Source organism: Oncorhynchus gorbuscha, linkage group LG16 (genome assembly GCF_021184085.1).
Source record: "Oncorhynchus gorbuscha isolate QuinsamMale2020 ecotype Even-year linkage group LG16, OgorEven_v1.0, whole genome shotgun sequence".
In the NCBI taxonomy this organism is placed as follows: domain Eukaryota; kingdom Metazoa; phylum Chordata; class Actinopteri; order Salmoniformes; family Salmonidae; genus Oncorhynchus; species Oncorhynchus gorbuscha.
In genome coordinates this window covers 29,301,407-29,326,457 of record NC_060188.1, presented here as the reverse complement: position 1 = coordinate 29,326,457, position 25,051 = coordinate 29,301,407, and the positions used below count along the sequence as shown (strand labels likewise).

The 25,051-nt window shown below is 42.5% G+C and overlaps 1 protein-coding gene across 5 annotated transcripts; it reads right to left on the bottom strand.

Moving 5' to 3' along the window:
- Positions 1–147: 147 nt before the first annotated feature.
- LOC124000251 (oxysterol-binding protein-related protein 7-like) lies at positions 148–23,852 on the bottom strand. 5 transcript variants are annotated; one of them, XM_046306497.1, is made up of 22 exons: positions 23,725–23,852; positions 13,733–13,948; positions 13,121–13,261; positions 12,816–12,869; positions 12,531–12,644; positions 11,977–12,159; positions 11,643–11,775; positions 11,379–11,500; positions 11,111–11,212; positions 8,852–9,014; positions 8,489–8,622; positions 7,433–7,534; positions 6,960–7,155; positions 6,319–6,369; positions 4,284–4,573; positions 3,508–3,645; positions 3,237–3,379; positions 2,766–2,910; positions 2,403–2,553; positions 2,017–2,143; positions 1,536–1,658; positions 148–1,268 (listed from the first exon to the last, which is right to left on the bottom strand). In XM_046306497.1, the coding sequence occupies exons 2-22, from the start codon at positions 13,871–13,873 to the stop codon at positions 1,157–1,159; spliced, it is 2,865 nt and encodes a 954-aa protein (XP_046162453.1). In that variant the 5' UTR covers positions 13,874–13,948; positions 23,725–23,852; the 3' UTR covers positions 148–1,156. The 5 variants fall into 5 exon arrangements, with proteins under 5 accessions (XP_046162453.1, XP_046162451.1, XP_046162452.1 ...); XM_046306495.1 differs by having other exon boundaries at positions 13,733–13,835; positions 23,725–23,847; XM_046306496.1 differs by having other exon boundaries at positions 6,319–6,351; positions 13,733–13,835; positions 23,725–23,847.
- Between the last annotated feature and the right edge of the window lie 1,199 nt (positions 23,853–25,051).

Sequence of the window (25,051 nt, the reverse complement as noted above, 5' to 3'; positions counted from 1 at the left end):
CGTCAACTCATAAGGGAACATGTACACCTATAGGCATTTTACATTCCTTGCATTGGACAATAGTTCAAAGAGATCCTTCCAGTTAAACAACTGCTTACAAAGAGCCACAATACGTTGCGGTGTCAAAGAAAAAACAAATCGTTTTAAGTTCCGTATTTATTTGAAATTAGACTAGAAAACAATTCATTTTGGATGATCCCCGCTACAGCCCTCCAATAGTTTTTACACTGAAATGTAACAACGGTTCTCTTTTCCGTAAAACCCACTGTTGAAACATCCATAAAAACACTTCATAGTATCAACCTAAATCAAGGTTGAAAAGATCACCCTAAAAAGCATTAAACATCTATATGCTCACTCTAGATAAATACAAAAAGAACTAAGGAAAGCAGTGAAAGTGTTCTATAGATCACTGTTCTTTAAAACGGGTGAGGAAGGAGACAGATGTGAGGCATTCAGTGACTCAAACCAATGTGTCATTTAAAACAAGTCCAAAAGACGTCGAGTTGTACAGTAACTTTACATGACAACTAAATATACAAAAACACAGTAAGACCCATCGAGTGCAAGAGGTAGCCCTTCTTACCCCAGAAAACCCCATTAAATCCACAGCAGTCTTAAAAACAATCCCCTACCCGGTTAGTTCCTCTTTAGAGTGAGAGTTTGATATCACAAATTGATTTAAATAAATCTGCATATAGACCTAAAAAGTCAATAAGTAAAAAAAAGTGTTTAAATATAGACATATTACATTGACAAAATGCATCTCTATAACATGCAAGGTAACATTATTCAAAACGCTATGTTGGATCTCCGACCACCAATGGGTAAACTTGACAGTTAAATACATGAACCAATTTCAATCTGGTTATTTTCAAGACAGTTTATATTTGCGGAGACCAGAGTGTGGAAAATCGGCATCAACGTGGGAACATCAGACTTGAAGGAAAAGATCCATAGTAGTCCTCATCTACTCCATGTTGACATTTCCTCTCTCCAATGGCAGACAGTCACCCTGGAATGATTCATCCATGCAGTCAAAACTCCCTTCACCTCTCTCGTCAGTGGAACTTTAGTATCTGCGTTCAGTAGTCTCATTGGGAAGTAATAGTCTATGTGATGAAGCCAAAATGACAGGAGGCTCTGCCAGGTCTACTCAACACCACAGATCCAAGTTCTTGGTGTTGGCAAAGCCTGGCTGATTGCGGATCTTCCAGTAGGTTCCGTTGCTCAGCCAGCTCTCATTCCCTGCCGCATCCAGCTCTTTCCTGAAGGAGGGAAGAGTACATTTACTTTCTAGTGTGAGGTAACCTTTAAAAAAAACAGATACTGTGCATGAACACAATATAATGTCAGTGGTCACCAACACAAGTCATGGAAAAGCTACAGGTGCAGGCTTTTATTCTAACCCTGCCCTAAACACAACGATTCAGCTAATCACAAAGACCCTGAATAGCAGGGATGATGACCACTGCCTTGCTATTTCTACAATAAAATGCTATTTGATTGCGTAAGGGACGGTTGGTGAGACTCACCTGAAGAAACGAGGCACGTGCTCCTCCCCCTTCTTGGCCAGCTCCTTTCGTCGGTCCCGCTGTTTCTGCTCTACTTCCTCCTTCTTACTGTCAGCCCCAGCTACATCTCCCTCCTCCAGGATCCTATGGGGAAAGAACAGTGGAGAGATACGACATTCAGCTGCACTCTGCATGACCGGATATAAAAAAAAGGCTTTAACGAGGTCAATTGTGTGTACAGTACCGTCGCACGCAGCCTCATCGGCTGTGGCATCACATCAATGCACAACACAGCTCCCTGACATTTGAGGAAGTAAATGTCACTGAACGATATCACCTACATGACCTACTGTACAGGACCCAGAGTTTTTCCCCTGGCTAGATCCTGTTCAAGAAGTATTCCTAGCCCTACTTCCAATGCGTTTGACAAATCTAAATGAAGTGCACACAGCTGAACATCCTCTACGTACGCATTACTGAGCAGGTTGGACGGTGGTCTCACCTCTGGTCTGGCCTATAGCGGGTGTCTGAGGGAGGTAGGACCTTCTTGAGTTCAGGGGTCAGCTCATTGAGCTCCCTGGCGTAGCGACTGAAGCCGTAGTACTGGAAGTGGTCATCAGGCTGAGGGTCTGGGGATGGGAGAAACAGGGTACTGTGTGAGGCGATACATAGTGCTGGTACTATAGAGTTGATGACAGACTCACGGATTGAGGAAAACATCCATAAGACAGAATTCACTGAAATAGTGTGGATTAGGGAGAATATAATAGGCACAATGGTGTGGATTACACCATTTTATAGGATAAACTATAATATCAAGATCGGATTAGAGATGAGGATTATCGTACATAGCAAATAATAGATCGTTCAGATAATAGCAGTACTCACTGGGCTTCCAGATGCACTTTGGGTTAGGCAGGGTGTCGCAGAAGATGCCCTCGTGCCACAGCCCACCGAACCGGTGGACCACCTCTCCCGCTTGGTTCAGAACCTGGCCCTGCACCTCGTTCTTACTGGTCTCTGAGGTCCAGTAGCGGGACTGAGGGAGAGAGGGAAAGACGCAGGGAGAGAGAGGGGGCCGTGTCAATGGAGACTTGTTAGGTACCTTCCATATGTAAAGCTTTGGAGATTTCATAAATGTCCAGACCCCATTCAGGCTGTTAATCTTTTATTTGATTCATTATGGGTCCCATTGTGGGGTTATCCTTCAATTGAGCGTTAGGTTCTGTGGGCACCGGGCAGGGCTCTCACCTTGACGAAGGAGATCTTGCAGGTGCAGAGGTCACTCTTGGTGTTTCTGATGGTCACCTCGCCGTAGTGCTCCAGCCACCTCTGCGGACTCAGGACGTTGTGGACGCAGGTCACCACCTTGTTCCACTCGTAGTGATCCCCATATCTAGAGGGCGGAGGGAGACATGGGTTTAATGCAACTGGAGGAAGACGTGCACTCTTCAAATTCATGGACACCTGAGCCGGTTTCAATACTATGAACATTTCATTGAATAACACAGTAAATTATACTTTCAGGCTTGTTACAGCTCATTTGGTAAGCGAATGCCTTTTCAAAATCTTCAATCAGCTCAATCAAAACACTGTCCCCGAGCTTCTACTTTGAACAACGGATCAAGACATTCAAAACGACGATGTGAAAGTAGGGTTACATTACCTCTTTTGGGGGGGGGGGGGTCAAATAATCATGATGGAATTTGCATAAACACTCACTTTGGCAACTTGACATTCACTGGACCAGAGGAGATGATCTCCAAAGACTTTCCCCAGAACTTGTTCTTCCATTGCTGGTCTTGCCAGAAGGTGAAGTTCTCAGACTCTGCGTGCACGGCGGAGCAGGGCGGGTGGTGGCTGACCTGGGAACAGAAAGGAAAAACCTTAAATGACTGAATCTTCAGTGGAAGACACCCTGGATCAGTTAAGGGTTACTTGCCGTGCAGAGGGAATCTAGGATGATTCTGGGTCAGGATTATTCAAGTCCTACCTGCTCAGCGACGTAGCGGAAGCCGCGCTCCTTCCGGTGGCTCTCGTAAGTCTCTCCCAGGACGGGGTTGAAGGGCTTGTAGCGGTTCCGCCAGGTAGCCCAGGCGTAGCCAGAGATTGAGAAAACGCCAATGTACAGCTTCATGAAAAATAAGGTATGGGAAAACAGATGAGTGAGATTGCACCCATCAACAATATCAAATGGCACCTGAAGAAAACTGCTACCACAAAATACTATAGTATTTTACTTGCTAAATCTGCAATTCAAGTTGACCCCATTCATTGTTTGTGGATTTCACCGTTTCTCTTGCAATGGCTCTAATGCACAGACTCTACCCACACACATACTACACTGACACTCCAACAACACACACACACACTCGCTGCTGCTATTCTGTTTATTATTGATCCTGATTGCCTAGTCACTTTTACCCCTACCTACATGTACATACTGTATTACCTCAACTACATGGCACCCCTGCACATAGACTTGGTACTGGTACTCCTTGTATATAACCTTGTTATTGTGTCATCATTTTTTATATTTTATTACTCTGCATTGTTGGGAATGGGCTCGGTAAAGTCTAAACCGGTTGTATTCGGCACGTGACCAATAGCATTTGATTTGAGAAAGCATAGAACTTTTATTCAGATTTCAACTAAGCAAATCTGCAGGCGCATCAATTCACTTGAATCAGCACCAACGCTGGTATGGCAGCACAAACCTATACTTGAGCGGCTTCGTTTTAATGTCAGGGACACGTCAGGCCGCCTTACCATCCTTTCGAAGGGGTCCTCTGTGCGGTTGGCGATGTCCAGAAGCTCAGAGTACTCCAGCTCTTCACTAACCCTCTGCAGCAGGTTCAGAGGTTCGTTGAGGCCACAGGGCATGGACACACGTGACAGGTCCTTGCCAATGTTGTTGTACAGGATGGTCATGATGCCAATGTGGCTGTTGTCGACACAGTTGGCGGGCAGGACGGTGCGGCGGCCTGTGTTGGTGGGCACGGTGCTGACCATGTCCGGGGCTCTGGACACGCTGGTGCGGTAGTTCAGGGTGGAAGAGGCTGCCAGGGGGAGAGGGCATACAAAGGTTAGATGGAATTCTAGACATTTCCTATTGAATCTCACATGTTTTTTTTACAATTACACCCAGCACTTAATGCTTGAACATTAAAAAAAATAGACATGACTCAGCCCTTAAAGGGAGAGTTCAGGATTTTCTCCAGGCTCAGATTAACTTGTGGATACCCTTTTGTGTCTGCGTTCAGTTTGAAGGAAGTTGCCAAATAGCGTTAGCACAATGCCTGGAAGTCTATGGGAATAGCTAGCATGCTAGCTGTCCATGTTGACATCGTCATTACACTAACAATAGTTAGCATTGGCTGGCAAAACTACAGGTAACTGGCAGCCCTTGTGTTGTGGGGTGCATTTCCCTGGCATGGTTTGGGGCCACTCAACCCCTTAGAGGGCAAGGTAACAGCTAGTAAATACACAGCCATTCTTAGTGATCACCTTCAACCTACGGTGAAGCATCATCCAGAGGGAAGTGGCCTCTTCCAGAATGGCAATACCCCCATCCACAAGGCACGAGTGGTCACTGAATGGTTCGATGAGAATTAAAAACCATCCGTCTCAGTCACCAGATCTCAACCCAATTGAACAGCCTAGCTAACGTTAGCCGCCTAGCTAGAATTCGTAACATCTGTTTTGCAAATTCGTAACATATAATACAAATTGTAATTTGTAACATAAGAAATGGCCGATGGATTCCACAAATGAATACATACCATACGAAACATATGGAGTATCTTGGATTTACATGACAGAATAATACGAAATGCTCTGAGACCAGGTTGAATTGAACACTTATGGTTGATTCTGGAGCGGCACTTAACAGCATTTTCTACCACAATCGACAAAACACCAAATTAAATGGAATTTCTCGTGGAAGAATGGTGTCGCAACCCTCCAAGGGAGTTCCAAGGCTCATTGAAGTAGTTCTGCCGGCTTGTGGTGGCCCAGCGCCTTATTTAAGAGCCATGTTGGCGTATCCTTTATTTTGGCAGTTAATTTCATACTGGACGCAGAGACATAAAAAATGGTATCCACAAGATCTTAAGTAGATAAACAGTAAACAATAGACATTATGTATGATTGAATGTATGCCAGAGTGCCAATGTCTCTTGTTTTAACTTGCAGACACGGCAAAACCATTAGAGGACCACAATGGAAACAAATCTTTAGACTTGTGCATATAATCCTCAGGTATTTTTGGTACATTTATTTGTTGCCTCGTTTCTTTATGCATTTTAAAATGGTCAAAATCAAGGCTTCTTTGCCAAAACCATCCCTTTGAAATGTCTGAAGTCCCAAAGCTGTCAAGGTAAGGAGGATGGTGAAACAGAAAGACAAATTAAGTAATGACAAGTCTCTCGATTCCTCCATCTCCCAAATTTGAATTTGATGTTGGATTGAGGTGGAGGGTATGATGTTTAAAGAATGAAATATCTATAGAGATTAGACAATAATACATTTGTTAAATTGTCACCAGTCCCACACAACCAAAGAGACACCTCAGGAGGACAAAGAGGGAGAAGATAGAGATGATGAAATCATGGTAATAAAATGAGTAGACTACTAGGGCGTTTTCAGGGTCCAATCAGTATGCTTGCATGTACAACATTGAAAATGTACCGTCTTCAAATAAATTATGTGCATCAATGAATTAAACTATCCATATGGGACTTCCAATATGGCCGCAATTCACCACCACTCCACCGATACTTCAGTTTGACCAGTCCCAAAATACCTTTTGTTTGCGGTTGGTCCGGTGATACTGCCTCTGCAGGCAAAGTGGAAGCTATGTTCAGAAAACGTAATAAAAATACATTTGTACACAGATTACATATATACACACCAAATGTTGGTGTCAGCCGAGTTCATGAGTATAACTACCTAGATAGAGCTGGGCGATATAGACACAAATCCATATCACAATAAAATGACTAAATGATCACGGTAAATTGAAAAAGACAAGTTTACAATAATGTGCACCAGTTAATTTTATATTACCCTTAAAACTACTAATTTGAAGGTTGTGGTCATTAATTGTCTTGTTAACAGCCCACATTTAACAGACATCTCATTTCAAACTACACATTCCTCTAGTAAAGGCTACTTGTTAAAAATCGATCAGTAAAACGTCCTCGATAAATGGTCGGTTCGGTCGGTAGTGATCATTTTCCGTTTATCGTCCCAGCTGTACTAGATACTGCATATTGTTATTTATTTTTCAAAGACAAAAACGGACCACGTAGACCGAACTGTATTCAAGGTATAATGGGACTGCTCAAACACAATATTATAAAACACGTCCTTAGAGTGGCCGTTCTAGTCATTCTACTTCTAGGACCACAGCTGAACAGTGATATCCAAAGAGTGGCGACTCACCATGGACCTCGTCTGGCTCAGAGTTACTGGTGGTGGTGATGTCACTCAGCCCGGACTCATCAGACTCCTCTTCTCCGTTTTCAGAGGAGTTCTCACAGACGATGACATCTCTGGCGTCATAGTACTCGGCCATGGAGTCGGCCAGCGAGGGGGTGCGCTGCACAGAGCAACCCTTAGAGGGCGTCTCCTCAGCATTCTGGATTGGGGGGGGGGGGCAGAAGGAGGAAGAATAAGACTATAGTTAACAGGAAGCATAAAAAAATCAACGCTTTCAGATGGATAAAAGTGATGTCAATAATGTATTACAAAAGAAAGTTAAGGGAAAAAAATCCTGCTCATTTGATAGAGAATCACATGCATACAGGCACAAACACAGACAGGCAGACAGACTTACAGTACACAGCCAGACACGCATCCAGAAACAAGTGGCAACCTGCCTCTTGCCGAGTGGGGGTTGGCGGCTGAATACACACCTGGTCCTGACGCACAGTGCTGTAGGACTCCTTGGAGCCCCCCGTGGATCCAGAGGAAAGGGACAGGGAATGAACTTTGGTTTGGCAAGACTGCACCTCCAGCTGGATACATACAAACAGTGACTTATTAGTATACTGTAGAGAATTGTATGAAAAGCAAGCACAATATTAAGCTCATTTCCCCATTATCAAACTTGGCCCACATGCAGGTAAGTTGGACAAAATGTACAGTAATGCACATTTGGTGGAGGATTTCCCTCAGCACTCTTTCAGCTCTGTCAGATCCATCCAGTAATTAGTGAAGTTCAGAAACATCTAGTAACTCGGATCAAATAGATACGTTTGGGGGAGGTTTAAGTTGTTTCACCAAGACAAATCTACTCTGTTTGAACAAGTGTCTTTACATTTCAAAAAAGGCTTGTGTTTCATCCAGGCAGGCTCAAAACAGGACAGCAGGGAGGAATGGTTCTTCCCCTGATGGGCAGTACCGAGATGTCCCAGCCCCAAACAGCCCAAACCAGTTCTGGCTGGCTTCTCACACACTTGAACAGCAGCACACTGAGACGGGACTATATTTTGTAAGGAGAGAGCAAAAGAAAGCGAGAGAATAGGTGTGGCCCATCGAAACGTCTGCTGTGTGTGTTTTAAACAGACACCACAGTGTTATTGACTAAATGTGAATAAAGCCTTTCTATTGGTCGCTAGGTCTCTTCCTGTTCTTCTTGTTACTTCCGAAAAAAACAAAACAAAGAAACGTAGGTCTCTTCTTTGGAGCCATTAAGAATGGTTTATGTTCTTAGTGTATAGCAGGAGGTTCCGTCTCAGCGTGTGTACTGGGTAGCCTAGTGGTTAGAGCGTTGGACTAGTAACCGAAAGGTTGCAAGTTCGAATCCCCGAGCTGACAAGGTACAAGGTGGAAATCTATCATTCTGCCCCTGAACAGGCAGTTAACCCACTGTTCCTAGGCAGTCATTGAAAATAAGAATTTGTTCTTAACTGACTTGCCTAGTAAAACAAAAAAAACATGTGAGTGTGTGTCCAGGGCAGGCCTTTTACCTCAGACAGTGTGCTACACAGGGTGGCCAATTGATTGGAGGTGGAGGAGCGTAGGTCTGGACCGGTCCAAGCCTGTCGAACCCGCTCACGTTCCAGGGCGAGCACTTCGTGGATGGACTTGAGAGATGCATGAACTAAGAAGATTACAGCAGACGAATGTCATTTCGTGTTCATCCACGCCAACATAAATCCAGAGTAACTAAAGTCAGTCAATTACTACCAGATTGCAGTGGTCGACATAGGTCCTATTTTTTATGTTGCAGAACCAGCCTCACTATAACTACCTCTACACACGACTTTCCTATGAGGAACTTTAACACCCCATCGAATGAGCCCCAAAACCCTGTAACACCCCTCTCTTACCCCTTTGGGACAAAGCACAGATGTCCTGCTGGATCTTCTTGGCTTCGGGGGAGGTGATGAGGGGGTTGGAGAGCTGGGAGTACACGTAGTCCGGGATGGACGACACCGAGGCGGCTCCCACACTCAGGTGGTTGGACGATGTGCTCAGGTGGCTGGAGGTAAACTGAGGGAGGAGAGGGGGAAGGAAAGTTGTGGGGGGGTGATGTGTGTAGAGAGCCATTTTGTGTGTGTCACTTTCGAGTGAGGCACACGCATGCTAGCGTCAAAATGGCCTGTAGCTGTATCAGAAAAGCTTTACATTGATGTCGGGACCTTGACAAACACAACATTGAGTGATGACCATGAAAACAAAACTGATGGCTAGAATTATGCTCAACAAGTACATTATTCTCCTGGCTTTATCTTGCTCCATCTTTTTTTTTCTTCTTGCCTGTTGCTAGCTCGCTAGGTAATTAGTCCTCCGATGACATCTGCCATGTTGTAGAAGACCATCTAATTACATGTTTGGTAGCTCGCATGAGCTGCCTCTGAAGTTGGAAGTTGTCATTCACTTAAATGTAAACAAGCCCCTTTGGATGCCTAGCGTAACGTTTCATGACGAGGCCAGGAACTTAGTTTATATATTGTATGTTAGTAGCCTTACTTCTTTTGTTGAAACTCCACAATTTCTATTGCTGAGTTTTTAACTTTTCTCGTCTTTAGAAAAACCCATCTGGTCAGCTTTAAATATACTAGGGTGCAACCATCAGATTATTGTTAATGCAAATGAGTCCCTAAACCATAAATGAAAATGGAGAGGGGACACGCGGGAACAGTGGGTGAAAGTAGAAGAGGATTCTGAGACACAAATGTCCAGAACACGTTCATATCCAATGACTAATGTCTTGTCCAGTGTGTCATAAGTATTCAACTCCATAGAGGTCACATTTTCCTGATACAAAGTGGGATTGAAATGATGCAATTGTGCTCTTTTTTTGTCAACAATCAACACAAACATTAAACACTAATATACCTTGATTAGATAAGAGAATTCACCCCTTGAGTCATTACATGTTAGAAAGTCTTATCAGAGCGCTGCACACCTGTATTATTCAATATTTGGGGATCATGGCTAGACAGCAGATTTAAGTCAACTAACTTGGCCACTCAGGAGCATTTACTGTCTTCTTGGTGAGCAACTCCAGTGTAGATTTGGCCAAGAAAGGGGATTCCTCTCCCAGTGTCTAGCATAAAGCAGACTGAAGCATGTTTTCCTCCAAGCTATTGCCTGCGTTTATCTCCATCCAGTTTCATTTTGTCCTGAAACTCCCCAGTCTTTGCCAATGTCAAGCATACCCATAACATGATGCAGCCACCACCAGGCTCGAAAATAAGGAGGCAGTTACTCAGTGATGTGTTGGATTTGATCCTAACATACAGCTTTGCATTTAAGCAAAAAAGTCTATTTCTGTCAGGTTTTTTTGGTGTTTTTTTTCCACACTAGGATTACTTTAGTGTTGGAATATTCTGTATACTTATTTGTATTCATATTTTCACTCTGTCATTTAGGCCATCATTGTAGAGTGACTACAACGTTGATTCATCCTCAGTTCTCCCGTCACAGCCATAGAACTCCATAGTCATTTTAAAATCACCACCGGCCTCATGGTTACATCCCTGAGTGGTTTCCTTGCTGTCCTGCAGCTCAGTTCAGAAGGACGATTGTATCTTTGATGTGTCTAGGTGGTGTAACGCATCATCCACAGCACAATTATTAACTTAACCACACAGAGTTATTCAATGTCCGATTGGATATCGTTACCCATCTACCAATCACTGCCATTCTTTATGAGGTGTTTGAAAAAGCTGCCTGGTCTTTGTAGTTGAATCTGTGCTTGAAATTCAATACTTGACTGAGGGACCTTAGATGTTTTATTATGTATGGGGGACAGAGGAAGGGTTAGTCATTAAAAAAAAAAATCACCCCTATTATTCACACAGGGTGAGTCCATGTAATTTATGTGATTTGTTAAGCTACATTTACTCCTGAACTAATTTTGGCTTGCCTAAACAAAGCATGTGAATATTTATGCAACTATATTTTAGTCATTACATTTTTGTCACTTTGGAAATTGTCTAATTGTATTTTTCACTGAGAGTATTTTCTGTACATAAATTACTTAAATATTATTATTTTTTATATCCATTTCAATCCCACTTTGTAACAAAATGTGGAAAAACATACTTATGATACCCACTGTATAGGACATGAGAACTTACCATGCCGCGGGTTTCGACTCCAGACAGGGTGCGAGAGTGACCAAATATCTTGTTTGTAGTCTTCCTCTCCTTCTTGGCCTTGGGGGTATTAAGGGTCAGATTCTGAAAGACAGGTAGAATAGATACATGCTCAGACTAAAGAACAGCCAACCACCAAATTAATACTCCAATGTCACACTCACAGGTGTGTCATTCTTCCCCCCCCATAGAGAACATCTCATATACAGCACGTGCGGTTGTAGAGTAGTGGTTAGGGCGGTGACCTTACCTGCATGTTGATTCGTCGCTCTAGGTCACTGTTGGAGATTGGTTGCTGGTCACTCTCCAGCCAATTGAGCCTCTGGATGAGCTGGGCCAACTCAGTCAAGTCCAACTGAGAACGAGCTAGCTCTGTGGGGGTCAAGGGTCAGAGAAGATTATTGATAAAGCTTTGGAATGAAACCTTAGCTCTGAAAATAACTGAATATTCATTTCATGCTGAATTGTAAAATGATAGCCTTGACTCCCTAGCTTCACCATGGAAGTACCTTACCTTGGGAGCAAGTATCTGACTGGTGGGTCTGCTGGAGCCACGCTGCCACCTTGCCGTTGACCCCTGGGGCTGCTGTGGGCGGAACCTCCATCTCAGCCTGGTAGACCGAGGCAGTGCTGGCATAGTGAGGGTACTGGAACCACATGATTTGGGGACAGAGGGGGATAGAGAAAGAAGAGTTGTCAAGTGTCAGTCAAAGCCAATTTGTATAAAGTCCTCTTGTTCTATTCAGAATATACCATCACCTATTTCGGTGTGACCAGAACGTATTTGGTTGTAGCACTGCAAGTAGCAGACCACATTGCGTCACACCCCCGTTTCTCTGTTCACTCACCATGCCTGGCATGGCAGCTTGGTTCCTCTGGGCTAGACTGGCCATGGCTGGCAACAACGTGCTGTTGCCCATGGTGAGGGCATGGAGGACTCCGTGGTGGACGCCCAAGGCCTCATTCTTCTTGAAGACACGATGGGCACACAGCTTGGTCAGCCATATGTAGAACAAGTCACTGTTCTTGGCCTAACAGGAGAGTGAACTTTACATTAATAATTACGTTATTTGGGGACAACACATGCTACTTCTTTTGGATAAGAAACAGATGTGAAAAGGAAACCGTTGAGCGTGAAGAAAATACATCAGCGCTGCAGTTCTTGACACAATCCGGTGTGCCTGGCACCCGTTCAAAGGCACTTATGTCTTTCCTGTTGCCCATTCACCACACAATCCACGTCTCAAGGCGTAATTTTTTTTTTCTACCCATCTCCTCCCCTTCATCTACACTGATTGAAGTAGATTTAACAATTGACATCAATAAAAGATTAGAGCGTTCACCTGGTCAGTCTAGGTCATGGAAAGAGCATGTTCTTAGTATTTTGGGATACTCCGTGTACCTTGACGTGGTATAAATAGTCTCCACCATCCAGATCGATGCGATTGGACTTCTTGTTGATGGACATGACAGCGAGGCTAACGTCCAGGGAGCCGTGGAGTTTTCCTCTTTGGATCTGACCAGTTGAACATTAGAATGGATGAACGCCCACCCCACTGTATTGTCCAACGTGTATAAACAAGCATTACATAGCCTGTAACATTTACAATACGGCACTGACCGATTTCAGAATGATTGCAATCGTGAATTGAATTTGTTTTTTTGGATATGTATTGTGAATACATACATCCTGCTGTGTCTTGGAGTACTTGAGGATCCCTTTTTCCAGCAGGAAGTACCTCTGAAAGGAGAGCGACAGAACCACATTAGACAAGGGTCTATTCATAAGTGCACACCAGTAGCAATGAGAACACGTTTATTTTTTGAGAGAGATTTAGATTAGTTGGGAAACCCTGGATTAGGCCCTTCCAGCCATTTACTTCCATTTGGTTACTAGTGAATACACCCCAGGAAGTCAGAAGTGATGGTGAAACAGAACTAAAGAGTAAAACTGTGCTTCAATTGGCTTGCCAAGTATAGCCTTCACATTACCTTGTGCCAGCCATTCAAAGGGTACTTCCTCCTCTTCATCAGGAAGCCCTCACAAATACCAGGGATGCTCATATCCAGCCCTGACCCGATCCCTGAACCCATGTCCATGTGGTCTTCCAACACCTCCCAGTGCCTGGAGTTCTATGGGGGGGGTGAAATACAGTTTATTAGTTTGGCTCCCAAGTGGCACAGCGGTCTAAGGCACAGCATCTCAGTGCTAGAGGCGTCACTACAGACCCTGGTTCGACCCCGGGCTGTATCACAACCGGCCGTGATCGTGAGTCCCATAGGGCAGCGCACAATTGGCCCAGCGTCATCCGGGTTAGGGGAGGGTTTGGCCGGGGTGGGCCGTCATTGTAAAATAAGAATTTGTTCTTAACTGACTTGCCTAATTAAATAAAGGTTAAATAAAATAAAAATGTTGCATTGTCCATAAAGAACTTAATACTCACAAAGTGGGTTTCATCCATTCAGCCGTCCATCCATAGAGATATTCATGATGGTTATATACATCATTGGTTGCATTATAGTGTAAAGAGGAGAACCGTCATATACAAAAGCCAGGCACACGCCACTCGCACTTTTAATAAAAAGGAACGGCCCAGAAACTACCTGGCGGGAGTTGCGTGATGACCCAGCGCTGTCGTTCCGTGAGTGTCCGGCCTTGAATCCTCCAGAAGGAGACTTGTCCAGATTGCTCATCACTGATTGGCTGCTGTTGAGTGAGGGTGGGCACACCCGAGGGTCCATCATTATGATTGGATGAACAATGTCGCTAAAAGTAAGCTCTGCTTTTTGACAAGGTTCTCTCTCAGAGGAAACACAACACTGTTGACACAAAAGGAACAGTAATGTGAGGAGACAAAAGGTGCCATTTTAACTGGTTTCACATTTAGCAGCTTCATACGCGTTTTAATGTCCCATTTTAAATGACGAGAAATCAGATAAAGACTTGACGTCTTTTCTTGAAATTCAAGTGTCAAGTGTCAGGAACACACTTCACGTGTGCTGCCCTGCTGCAGTGGGCCCAGTTCAGGAAAATGAGGAAGACAACCTACACATAATCCACCCCAACCTTATGGTTGGCTTGACCTTATGAAGACCGTGGTGGACAAAGCGGTACTAGACAAGGTCCAGCAGTACTGACCAAAGAATATGACAATGCATTATCCAAATTAATCAGATTCTACTAGCAATTTTTTAATTGGTCAGCTCTTTTCTTTTTTTTTCAGTCAAAACAATATTTTCATGAAAAAGTTTAAATTAGACCTAATCTACAGCATGAGATATTATCAAAAGTATCAAACAGATATAATTCCACAGTAAAAAAAAAATGGGATGGATCTACTGGTACTCCAGAGTTATCCTATTCCATGGAAGAATGTCTTTTGTCCCTTGATAGCATCCAACACAACAGTGACACACCAACGTTGAGATGTAAACACATACAGTGCCTTCGGGAAGTATTCACACCTTGAGATTTTTTCCAAATTGTTACAAGATCTATTCTAAAATAGATTAAATAAAACTGTTTAAAATCAGCAATCTACACACAATAACCCATAATGACAAAGCGAAAACAGCTTGACATTTTTACAAATGTATTAAAAACAGAAATATCTTATTTACATCACTATTCAGCCCCTTTGCTATGAGACACAAAATTGAGCTCCGGTGCATCATGTTTCCACAACTTAATTGGAGTCCATCTGTGGTAAATTCAGACCGCTTGGAGTTTTACAAAAAGCACCTAGACTCAGATTCTCTGGTCTTACGAAACCAAGATTGAACTCTTTGGCCTGAATGCCAAGCGTCACATCTGGAGGAAACCTGGCACTGTCCCTTCGGTGAAGCATGGTGGCGGCAGCATTATGCTGTGGGGATGTTTTTCAGCGGCAGGTATAGGGAGACTAGTCAGAATCGATGGAAAGATGAACGGAGCAAAGTACAGAGAGATCCCTGATGAAAACCTGCTCCAGAGCGCTCAGGACCTCAGACTCAGGCGAAGGTTCAACTTCCAACAGTACAACGACCCTAAGCACACAGCCAAGACAACACAGGAGTGGCTTCGGGACAAGTCTCTGAATATCCTTGAATGGCCCAGCCAGAGTCCAGACTTGAACCCAATCGAACATCTCAGGAGAGACCTGAAAAATCGCTGTGCAGCGACACTCCCCCTCCAACCTGACAGAACTTGAGAAGATCTGCAGAAAAGAATGGGAGAGACTCCCAATACGGGAGTACCAAGCTTGTAGGGTCATACCAAAGACGACTCGAGGCTGTAATCGCTGCCAAAGGAGCTTCAACAAAGTCCATGCCAACAACAAATTCTGAACCTATACATCCATGCATTAATAATTTTATATTACGTATAGTGTGTGGAAGAGGGGATTAAAAAAAAATCTTTAGCGTCAATGACAATTCAGCTGAGTTTGACAACTTGGATGAAAAAACATACAGGAAAGTGTGCCCCCTCAGACCTGGAGTGAAGCAAGTCATTCAATCAAACAGACCAATCGGCATGTTAACAACCTTTAGTAAACTTTTGTAAAAAAAAATGTTTGGCTAGATAAAACTTCCTCGCTGTCAAATGAGTTTATTTTCAGCAAACATATGTTCATACAAATATTTTACACAACTATATTAAACAACTGAGACACACTGAACAAGTTCCACAGACCTGTGACTAACAGAAATTGAATAATGTGTCCCTGAACAAAGGTGGTGGTCAAAATCAAAAGTACCAGTCAATGCAGCTGGTGGCCACACCAGATACTAAGTACCACAGTGCATCTCTTCCTCATGGACTGAGTCAGATTTGCCAGTTCTTGCTGTGCGATGTTACCCCACTCTCCACCAAGGCACCTACAAGTTCCCATGAAAATAAAGGAGAGCTGCACACTCTAGGAGCTCAGATTCAAAAATGTAATACCCAACGTTTCGACAGCCAAGCTATCTTCATCAGGGTATAATCAAACACTGCGGGATGCCTCATTTATAGTGTCAAAAGAAGCTATGTAATCATGGCCAAGAGTTGCCTAATATCATTGGTTAATTCTCAAATATTAAAATGGCATAGAAACAGCAGCATACAAAAAAACAAAATGGATAGCATACGATCATAGATTCATTTTAGACTACAGAAGCTTACAAACAATTACAATGGCAAAGTCACAATAATGGCTTCAGATCAAAGTCTACGTTGAGACCGAAGGGCGCAAGGGTCTTTAAGTTAAAGATCCAGGCAGCCTCGTTTTAACAATACATTATCAAGGTCACCCCCTCTACTAGGGAGGGTGACATGTTCGATGCCAATATAACGCAGAGGCGAAATCGAGTGGCCTGCCTCCAAAAAGTGGGCCGCAACTGGGTAAGTCAAGTTTTTGCACCTAATGGTTACCCCACTCTCTACCAAGGCACCTACATCGGATTTTGGAATGTGACAATGTTTGTGAAAGATTCCCTTAATTTGTTCAGAGCGCTTTGAAAAGCGGGTAGTTAGAACGCAAGAATGCGTGTTTTTGCAAGACTGACCTTAAAAAAGGTAATGTCTCATTTTGTTTTCAATTTTCTCAATGGCAATATTAATCTGATATTTTTTTTTACCCCCTTTTGAACCTACAAGTTCCCAGACATTTCTGGGGGGAATGGCCCTTTCCCTCACCCTCCGATCCAACAGGTCCCAACGTGCTCAATGGGATTGAGATCCGGGCTCTTCACTGGCCATGGCAGAACACTGACATTCCTGTCTTGCAGGAAATCACGCACAAGACGAGAAGTATGGCTGGTGGCATTGTGAAGCTGAGGATGAGCCTGACATGACCCTCCACGTGGACAGTCTGAGCTGTGATGGTGGGATTATGTATTCCTGGTGTAACTCGGGCAGCTGTTGTTGCCATCCTGTACCTGTCCCGCAGGTGTGATGTTCGGATGTACCGATCCTGTGCAGGTGTTGTTACACGTGGTCTGCCACTGCGAGGGCGATCAGCTGTCCGTCCTGTCTCCCTGTAGCGCTGTCTTAGGCGTCTCACAGTACGGACATTGCAATTTATTGCCCTGGCCACATCTGCAGTCCTCATGCCTCCTTGCAGCAGGCCTAAGGCACGTTCATGCAGATGAGCAGGGACCCTGTGAGTCTTTCTTTTGGTGTTTTTCAGAGTCAGTAGAAATGCCTCTTTAGCCTACTGTCTAAGCTGTTAGTGTCTTAACTTCTTTGGGACTGGGGGGCAGTATTGCATAGCTTGGATGAATAAGGTGCCCAGAGTAAACTGCCTGCTACTCAGGCCCAAAAGCTAGAATATGCATATAATTAGAACAATTAGATTTTGATAGAAAACACTGAAGTTTGTAAAACTGTTTGAATGATGTCTGAGTATAACAGAACTCATATGGCAGGCAAAAACCTGAGAAAAAAAATCCAACCAGGAAGTGGGAAATCTGAGGTTTGTAGTTTTTCAAGTGATTGCCTATCCAATATACAGTGTCTATGGGGTCATATTGCAGTTCCTAAGGCTTCCACTAGATGTCAACAGTCTTTAGAACCTTGTTTCAGAATTTCATGAGGCAAGTCACGTACGCGGCCATGAGAGCGAGCTCCGTTCCTTGTCATTTCTGAAAGAAAGGACTTGTCCGGTTGGAATATTATTGAAGATTTATGATTAAAAACATCCTAAAGATTGATTATATACAGTGGGGCAAAAAAGTATTTAGTCAGCCACCAATTGTGCAAGTTCTCCCACTTAAAAAGATGAGAGTACCTATGATGAAAATTACAGGCCTCTCATCTTTTTAAGTGGGAGAACTTGCACAATTGGTGGCTGACTAAATACTTTTTTGCCCCACGGTACATCATTTGACAGTTTCTACGAACTGTAATGGAACTGTTTGACTTTGTCTGAACTAAGTGCCTGAGCCCTATGAATTTGGATTTGTGAACTAAACGCGCAAACAAAAAGGAGGTATTTGGACATAAATGGACTTTATCCAACAACAAACATTTATTGTATAACGGATTCCTGGGAGTGCATTCGAAATGAAGATCAACGGTAAGTGAATATTTATAACGCTATTTCTGAGTTTTGTGACACCTCTCCTTGGTTGAAAAATGGCTGTAGGTTTTTCTGTGGCTAGGCGCTGACCTAACATAACTGCATGGTGTGCTTTTTACCATAAAACTTTTGAAATCTGCCACAGCGGTTGCATTAAGGAGAAGTTTATCGTTAATTGTGTGTTTACACTTGTATCTTTCATCAATGTTTATGATGAGTATTTCTGTAATTTGATGTGGCTCTCTGCACTTTCACCGGATGTTTGTTTGAGACAATGCATTTCTGAACATAACCTAATTTGAAATTGTTGAGTTTTTTTATCAAACAAAACACATGTATTGTGTAACATGGAGTCTTGGGAGTGTCATCTGGTGAAGATCAAAGGTTAGTGATTCATTTTAACACTATTTCTATATTTTGTGACACCTCTCCTTCTTTGGAAAATGGCTGTATGTTTTTCTGTGGCTAGGTGCTAACCTAACATAATCGCAAGGTGTGCTTTCGCCGTAAAGCCTTTTTGAAATCAGACACTGTGGCTGGATTAATGATAAGTTAATCTTTAAAAATGGTGTATAATACTTGTATGTTTGAGGAATTTTAATTAGGAGATTTCTGTTTTGAATTTGGCACCCTGCAATTTCACTGGCTGTTGGCCAAGTGGGACGCTACCATCCCACATATCCCAGAGAAGTTAACAACCGTTTCACAGGTGCATGTTCATTCATTGTTTATGGTTCTTTGAACAAGCATGAGAAACAGTGTTTAAACACTTTACAATGAAGATCTATGAAGTTATTTGGATTTTTACAAATTATCTTTGAAAGACAGGGTCCTGAAAAAAGGGACGTTTCTTTTTTTGCTGAGTTTTACAGTAAACAAATTCACAGATTTTCATGGCGCTTATAGGGAAGGGCATTCAAGATGTACAGCACTTACACAGATTACGGACGATTGTCTTAGAGACATTTATAAAAAGATTGTGGGAGCCGTTTTGTTAGTTCAGTTTGACATTATCATTAAAGAACACAATGGAAGCCTCTCCAACATAATCCAGGTATAGTCAGGCATTCCCCAGGGCAGGTGTCTAGGCTGTATTTTTAAATCTTTACTAATGACCAGCGCCTGTCTTTGAGTAAAGCCTGTGTGTCTATGTATGCGGATGACTCAGTACTACACACATCAGCTACCACAGCAAGTAAAATCACTGCAACACTTAAAGAGCTTTAGTCAGTTTCAGAATGGGTGGCAAGAAATAAGTCCTAAATATTTCAAAAATTGAAAGCATTGTATTTGGGACGAATCATTCACTAAAACAAAATTACAATTGGCCCAGAACCAGGCAGCACAACTGGCCCTTAAATGTACACAAGAGCTAAAATTAGTGTACCATACCAGCATTTCCCAAACTCCATCCTCGCGACCGCAAGGGTGCATGTTTTGGTTTTTGCACTAGTACTACACAGCTGATTCAAATGATCGAAGCTTGATAAGTTGATTATTTTTAAAAATCAGCTGTGTAGTGCGAGGGCAAAAAAACATGAACCCCTTGCAATGTGTTGTGAAATGTAATGTTTTTAATTGTGTATAACTGCCTTAAATTTTGCTGGACCCCAGGAAGAGTAGCTGCTGCCTGGGCTTGCAAGTGGCACAGCGGTCTAAGGCACTGCATCTTTGTGCCAGTCTGTATCACAACTGGCCGTGATTGGGAGTCCCATAAGGCGGTGCACAATTGGCCCAGCATCTTCCGGGATAGGGTCATTGTAAATAAGAATTTGTTCAACTGACTTGCCTAGATATATAAAATAAATGGGGATCCATGATAAATACAAATGTATCAAGTCTGGTAAGACTTCTGCCATTCTGTTGCATTGGAGTTTGGTTATAATTGCATTGTCACAATTTATTAAAATCTGCAATCTGCAGTGGACTCCAGATTTTCCTGGTTTTAATATAACGGAAATAACTGTTTGATACATGGAACTCTGAAGCACTGAATTGAGTGATTGATGTTGTCATTTGAGTAAAATAGGGGGCTACTTTCCATTTTTAGTGATTATTCTTTTATCTGCTGATAGTTGCTTCAAGGTTAGAGTCCATGAAGGCTATAGGTTCAGTCCAACTTATTTCATTCTGATTTATAAAGAATTGCATAGTAGCTTTTAAAATGGTTATTTATAGCATTGTCTCTATTTTTAGCAATCGTATCCTTGTCTTTTCAAATTATAACTGGTCTGGCGTGTGTTATTTTTGTGAGCGCTACGAGGTGTATACCAGGTTTATTTACCATTACATAGTATGCGTTGAGTTTAACCTGTAGCTGTTGGCACTCTTCAAAAGTAAAAGACCATATTCCTGCTTAAATTCTGATGAATAACAGCCAATAACATGGCACAAATTGAGCTTCTGATGTGATCAGAGCAAAAACTGCCTAGAAGAAAGCAAAGAATCAATGACGGTATTGATGTTTCTAACTGAGGTATGTTTCAATTAGTGTCCTGTCTGCACATCAGTTCAAAAGAGTGGAGTGACCTTCCAGGAACTGTGTGCGGGAGAGCAAGCTTTGCTCAAACAGCCCACGCAACAGAAAGACATAGACGAAGAGGTAATCAGAGGATTGTGTGGAATATTCTGCTAAACCATGCTTGCTTATGATTGGACAAAACAGATGAAAAGGAGCTTCATGTCAAATTGAATGTCCATTAGTTTCACGTGGAATTCTCGTTTCGTCACATTTGTCAACTAAAATGAAGTCATTTATAATATTATTTTTTCCAGGGCTTCTCGTCTTGTTATCATTATTTTGTCAAGAAAAATAGGTTGTTGACGAGTATATTTCATGGTAGTTATTGCTGACAAAATTGACTGAGGGGGCATCATCAGAGTACAAAAAAAACCCAGAAAAACTCCAATATCCCACAGATTACATTTAGCTGAGGTGGCCATTTTGATTACAGTTTCTCCATCAACTGGTGGCAAACACAAACAACTTTCTAGGTAATTGACTATTCTCTCATTCTACAGGGAGTAATGCGAGTTGCTGATTATTTACAATATGTCATGGGAAATGTAGTCAACTGAAAGAACTCACGCCCTCTTGGGTGGCTTTGAAATCATTTTTAAAATATACTAAAACACAGCCATCAAACAATTGCATTCCTGAATCTTGGAACCAAATGACTCGAGGCTTATGCTGTCATGATACATGGTCAGCTTTATGCTAAGTCGGGACGAAGAAGAATGTTACAGGGACTGACACACACAATAACGATGTGGAATATGTCGTTCAACCAGATAACAAGGATACAAACGGACTTCTTTTGAGTAAGAGGGCAACTATGTTTCTCAGGGCCTTTTAAAAACACGCGGACTGAAAGTGTGGTGACGTTTGGAGAAAAAAACAGAGCTTCCTGTCAGCATTGACAAAGGACTCTTGATAGCCGCATATCTTATGGTTTGAATTAGAGAACTTAGAACTATTGACACATACCTGACACCAACAAAACATGAGCCTGTTCTGGATGCTTGATTCATTTGGATCTGGATCAAATGTTATGAACAGCTGTGTACAGTAACACAACCATAGCAACTGCCAAGTTACTCCTAACAACCGAGAGTAAAACCTCTACAAACAACCCCCGCCGCTGTAGCTTACTCCTGATGCAGTCCAGAGTAGCAATCACAACATCGGAGTCTTGGTTGGAAGAGGAACGCCTAATAATCAGAATGATCTCTGAAGCAGATCACGAGAACACCAAGGAGAAAACTGCCAGAAGAGATAAAGTCACGAGAGAGAGAGGCAGCATTAGGTGCCGGAGGCATAGGGTGATCGGACAGGTTACTGTGCTCCAGGAATGTGCCCGAGCTGCATGCTGCACCAACACACAGGGCCCCTTACAGCCTCAATGACACTGCTGCTGCTACTGGGACACCTGGGATGTTCCACCTTCTAGACTAGGGTCAAGGTTTAGAAATACAACATGAGGCATACAATGAAAGTGTCGTGGGGTAAGGAGGATGCTTTTTGGAGGGATTGCCAATGTAAGCTTGCAAGTTCCAAGAGAATTCCAACGTGGATGACATTCCGCAGGACTGTATCTATGGCTGTGGGACATACTCGTACCGTAGCATTGGTCAAATCACATTTGATGGGCCCACATGCATACCATAGCCACTCCCTTGGCCACAACTTGGGTTTATCAGAACCAGAATCAGGGGTAGACACACGGTGCTACCTTAAGTAAGGCCGGGATACAACATTCCTAAATGCTCACCCTGGCTGGCCATCTGTAAAGCATTATATAAACCATAGGCATTCAGCATTACCCATTATATGTTCTGATGGAAGTATGGACTGTCACCTTAATCACCAACTAGGCCATTAACAGTGTGACTGACAACCTTCCTCATCAAAATAGCTAAATATACACTAAAAGAGACAGAAATGTGTTTATAGCCAACTTGTTCATATTTCTAAAAGCAAATATGAGCGCAATACAAATGTTACCATTTTACCTTAGAATGTTACCAGGACTAGGACATGGGAAATGGAAGTTCAAGTCCTAAAATCAGTTGAGGCCAGAGAGTAACTGGATGCATATATTTCTACAAAGATGGTAAGCAGAAGACACACGAGTGAAAAGCAGAGATGGAGAGTTGAAAATAAACGGCATTTGATAGCCACATTTTCACTGCATCTCAGAAGTCTGTGAGAATAAGCAACAATGGTATAGCATGAACAAGAAACGTATCGCTAGATCCTCCCTGTATCCCACGCGTTGATTAAAAACTAGATTGGCACCTGGATTTGAGCACATTCGTGTGAACACACAAGCGCTTCAAAGCCATAGATAGCTAATAATGTTACGACAACGGGGCCAATTGCTGCTCAGAAAAGGTAGGCCTAATTACAGTACTGATGTGGCTTCAGAAAAGTTTTGCTAAAATGTTAAGAACGCTTGAAAAGGCCAGCCAGGTCACCCGTGATACAAGTCAATAGTCGATGTCCATCCATGTCTGAAGACATCGGGAAGTGACGTGGAAACCAGCCACTAGGGGCAACGGTGAGCATTGTGGATTGCAACTAACTCGAACTCAGCAACAGAAAGATGTTTGTGATTTTTGTTTTAAACCCATCCCCAATCTTAAACATTAGGAGTTTATGCCTAAGCTTAACCGTAAGCACTTCGAAATGTGCCGTTTGCTACAACTTCCAAATGAGATGTTTAAGAAACATTTAACGTCTAATTATGTTGTGGGACTGTGAGAGCTAATTGCAGCACTCACTTACACCTATGGTGGCACAGTTGAAGTTCAAGGTGTCCAATATCCAACAAATTATGAGTTGTTTTACTCAAAACAGGCCTAAGGAAACAAAAACACTCGAAATTCGATCCGTAATTGAACAAACATAGCCTACCGCAATATCAAACTCAATGGAAGCAAAACAAACAATTACTAATAATTCTCTAAATCACACATTCGCTTCAACCAATTAAATGCACTTGCATTATGTTCATTTATTCCATATTGTCAATTAAATAAGAACGAAAAACTAACCTGAAACCCGTGGATAACCCAGGGACGTGGCCAGCGTGAAAGAAGACTGACTTTTTTTTTGCTTCCTCCGCATTTGTCATATCGTAGCACTACGTCACTCCGTCGTCGAAATCCGAGTGTCCCAGGTGAGAAAGGTGTGCCCAATCCATATGCCTCGTTCAAAACAACTGTGAACTCGGAAATGTCCAACTTCAGTGTGTTCAATACAACTGGGACTCGGCAAAAATTAACTCCGACTGGGAAAAATCCAACTCGGAATTCCAAGACGGAATTAGTTTTTTTCTGACTTCCCAGTTGTCAAAACACGCACTAGTTATTAACCCTTACGTCTCCAAATTCCTGACGCATCAGAGAAAGATAACATGAATTTAACAGATCATTTTTACATCAATGTTGTGACACATGATTTGATTGACTTTGCACGAATTAGTCAGTACAATTAGTCAATTATTCGGCTATTGGTTTATTCATTTTAAGAATTGTATGTTATATTCACTAGTAAAATATTTTAAATGACAATATTGTTTACCAGAGTAGACCTAATAAACCACATGTTTACAAAATGAAGTCACACAGAAGAGTATTTTTTTTTATTTTGTAAAAAGATAGCATTTGTTTGGTGTTGTTTGGGGGGGGAAATAAAACACCTAACTTTTCCTCATAAACAAAAAGACACTCCAATGTGGTGTTATTATTATTTAATCACATCCATGCAAGATAGGCAGTGACTCTTCACATAGTAAACTTCTCTCTCATGAACCAGCCAGGAGAAATCTAGTGATAGTTACACACAAGATGCACTGTTAATATGATGCCTGGGCCTTGCTAAACCGGTATGACCAACGCCTCAAGCATAAGCCCATGCCACTGCCACCAAGCACAGGGCCTAGAATGGGCCAATGAGAGTTGCCCTAGCAATGTGAAGGAATGTAAGGTATTCTCTCCCTCAACTGTTGACAGGAGTATCAGAGGATGTGCATCTCAACTTAGGTACATTCATGTATGCAGTGCTGCTGAGTATGTGGTCACATGTGTTGGCTACATTTGAGTAATTTAGCAGACACTCTTATCCAGAGCAACTTATAATAGTGAGTGCAAAGTATTTTCATTTGAACGTGTCCCCTGTGGTAATCGAAACCACAACCCTGGCGTTGTAAGTGCCATTCTCTACCAACTGAGCCGCACGGGACTACACACAGGCTTTACACACTCATGGAAAAAAATGTATGTGTATACATCTAAATACACACAGATCAGTGGTGGAAAAAGTACCTAATTGTCATGCTTAAGTAAAAGTACCTTAATAGAAAATGAGTCAAGTAAAAGG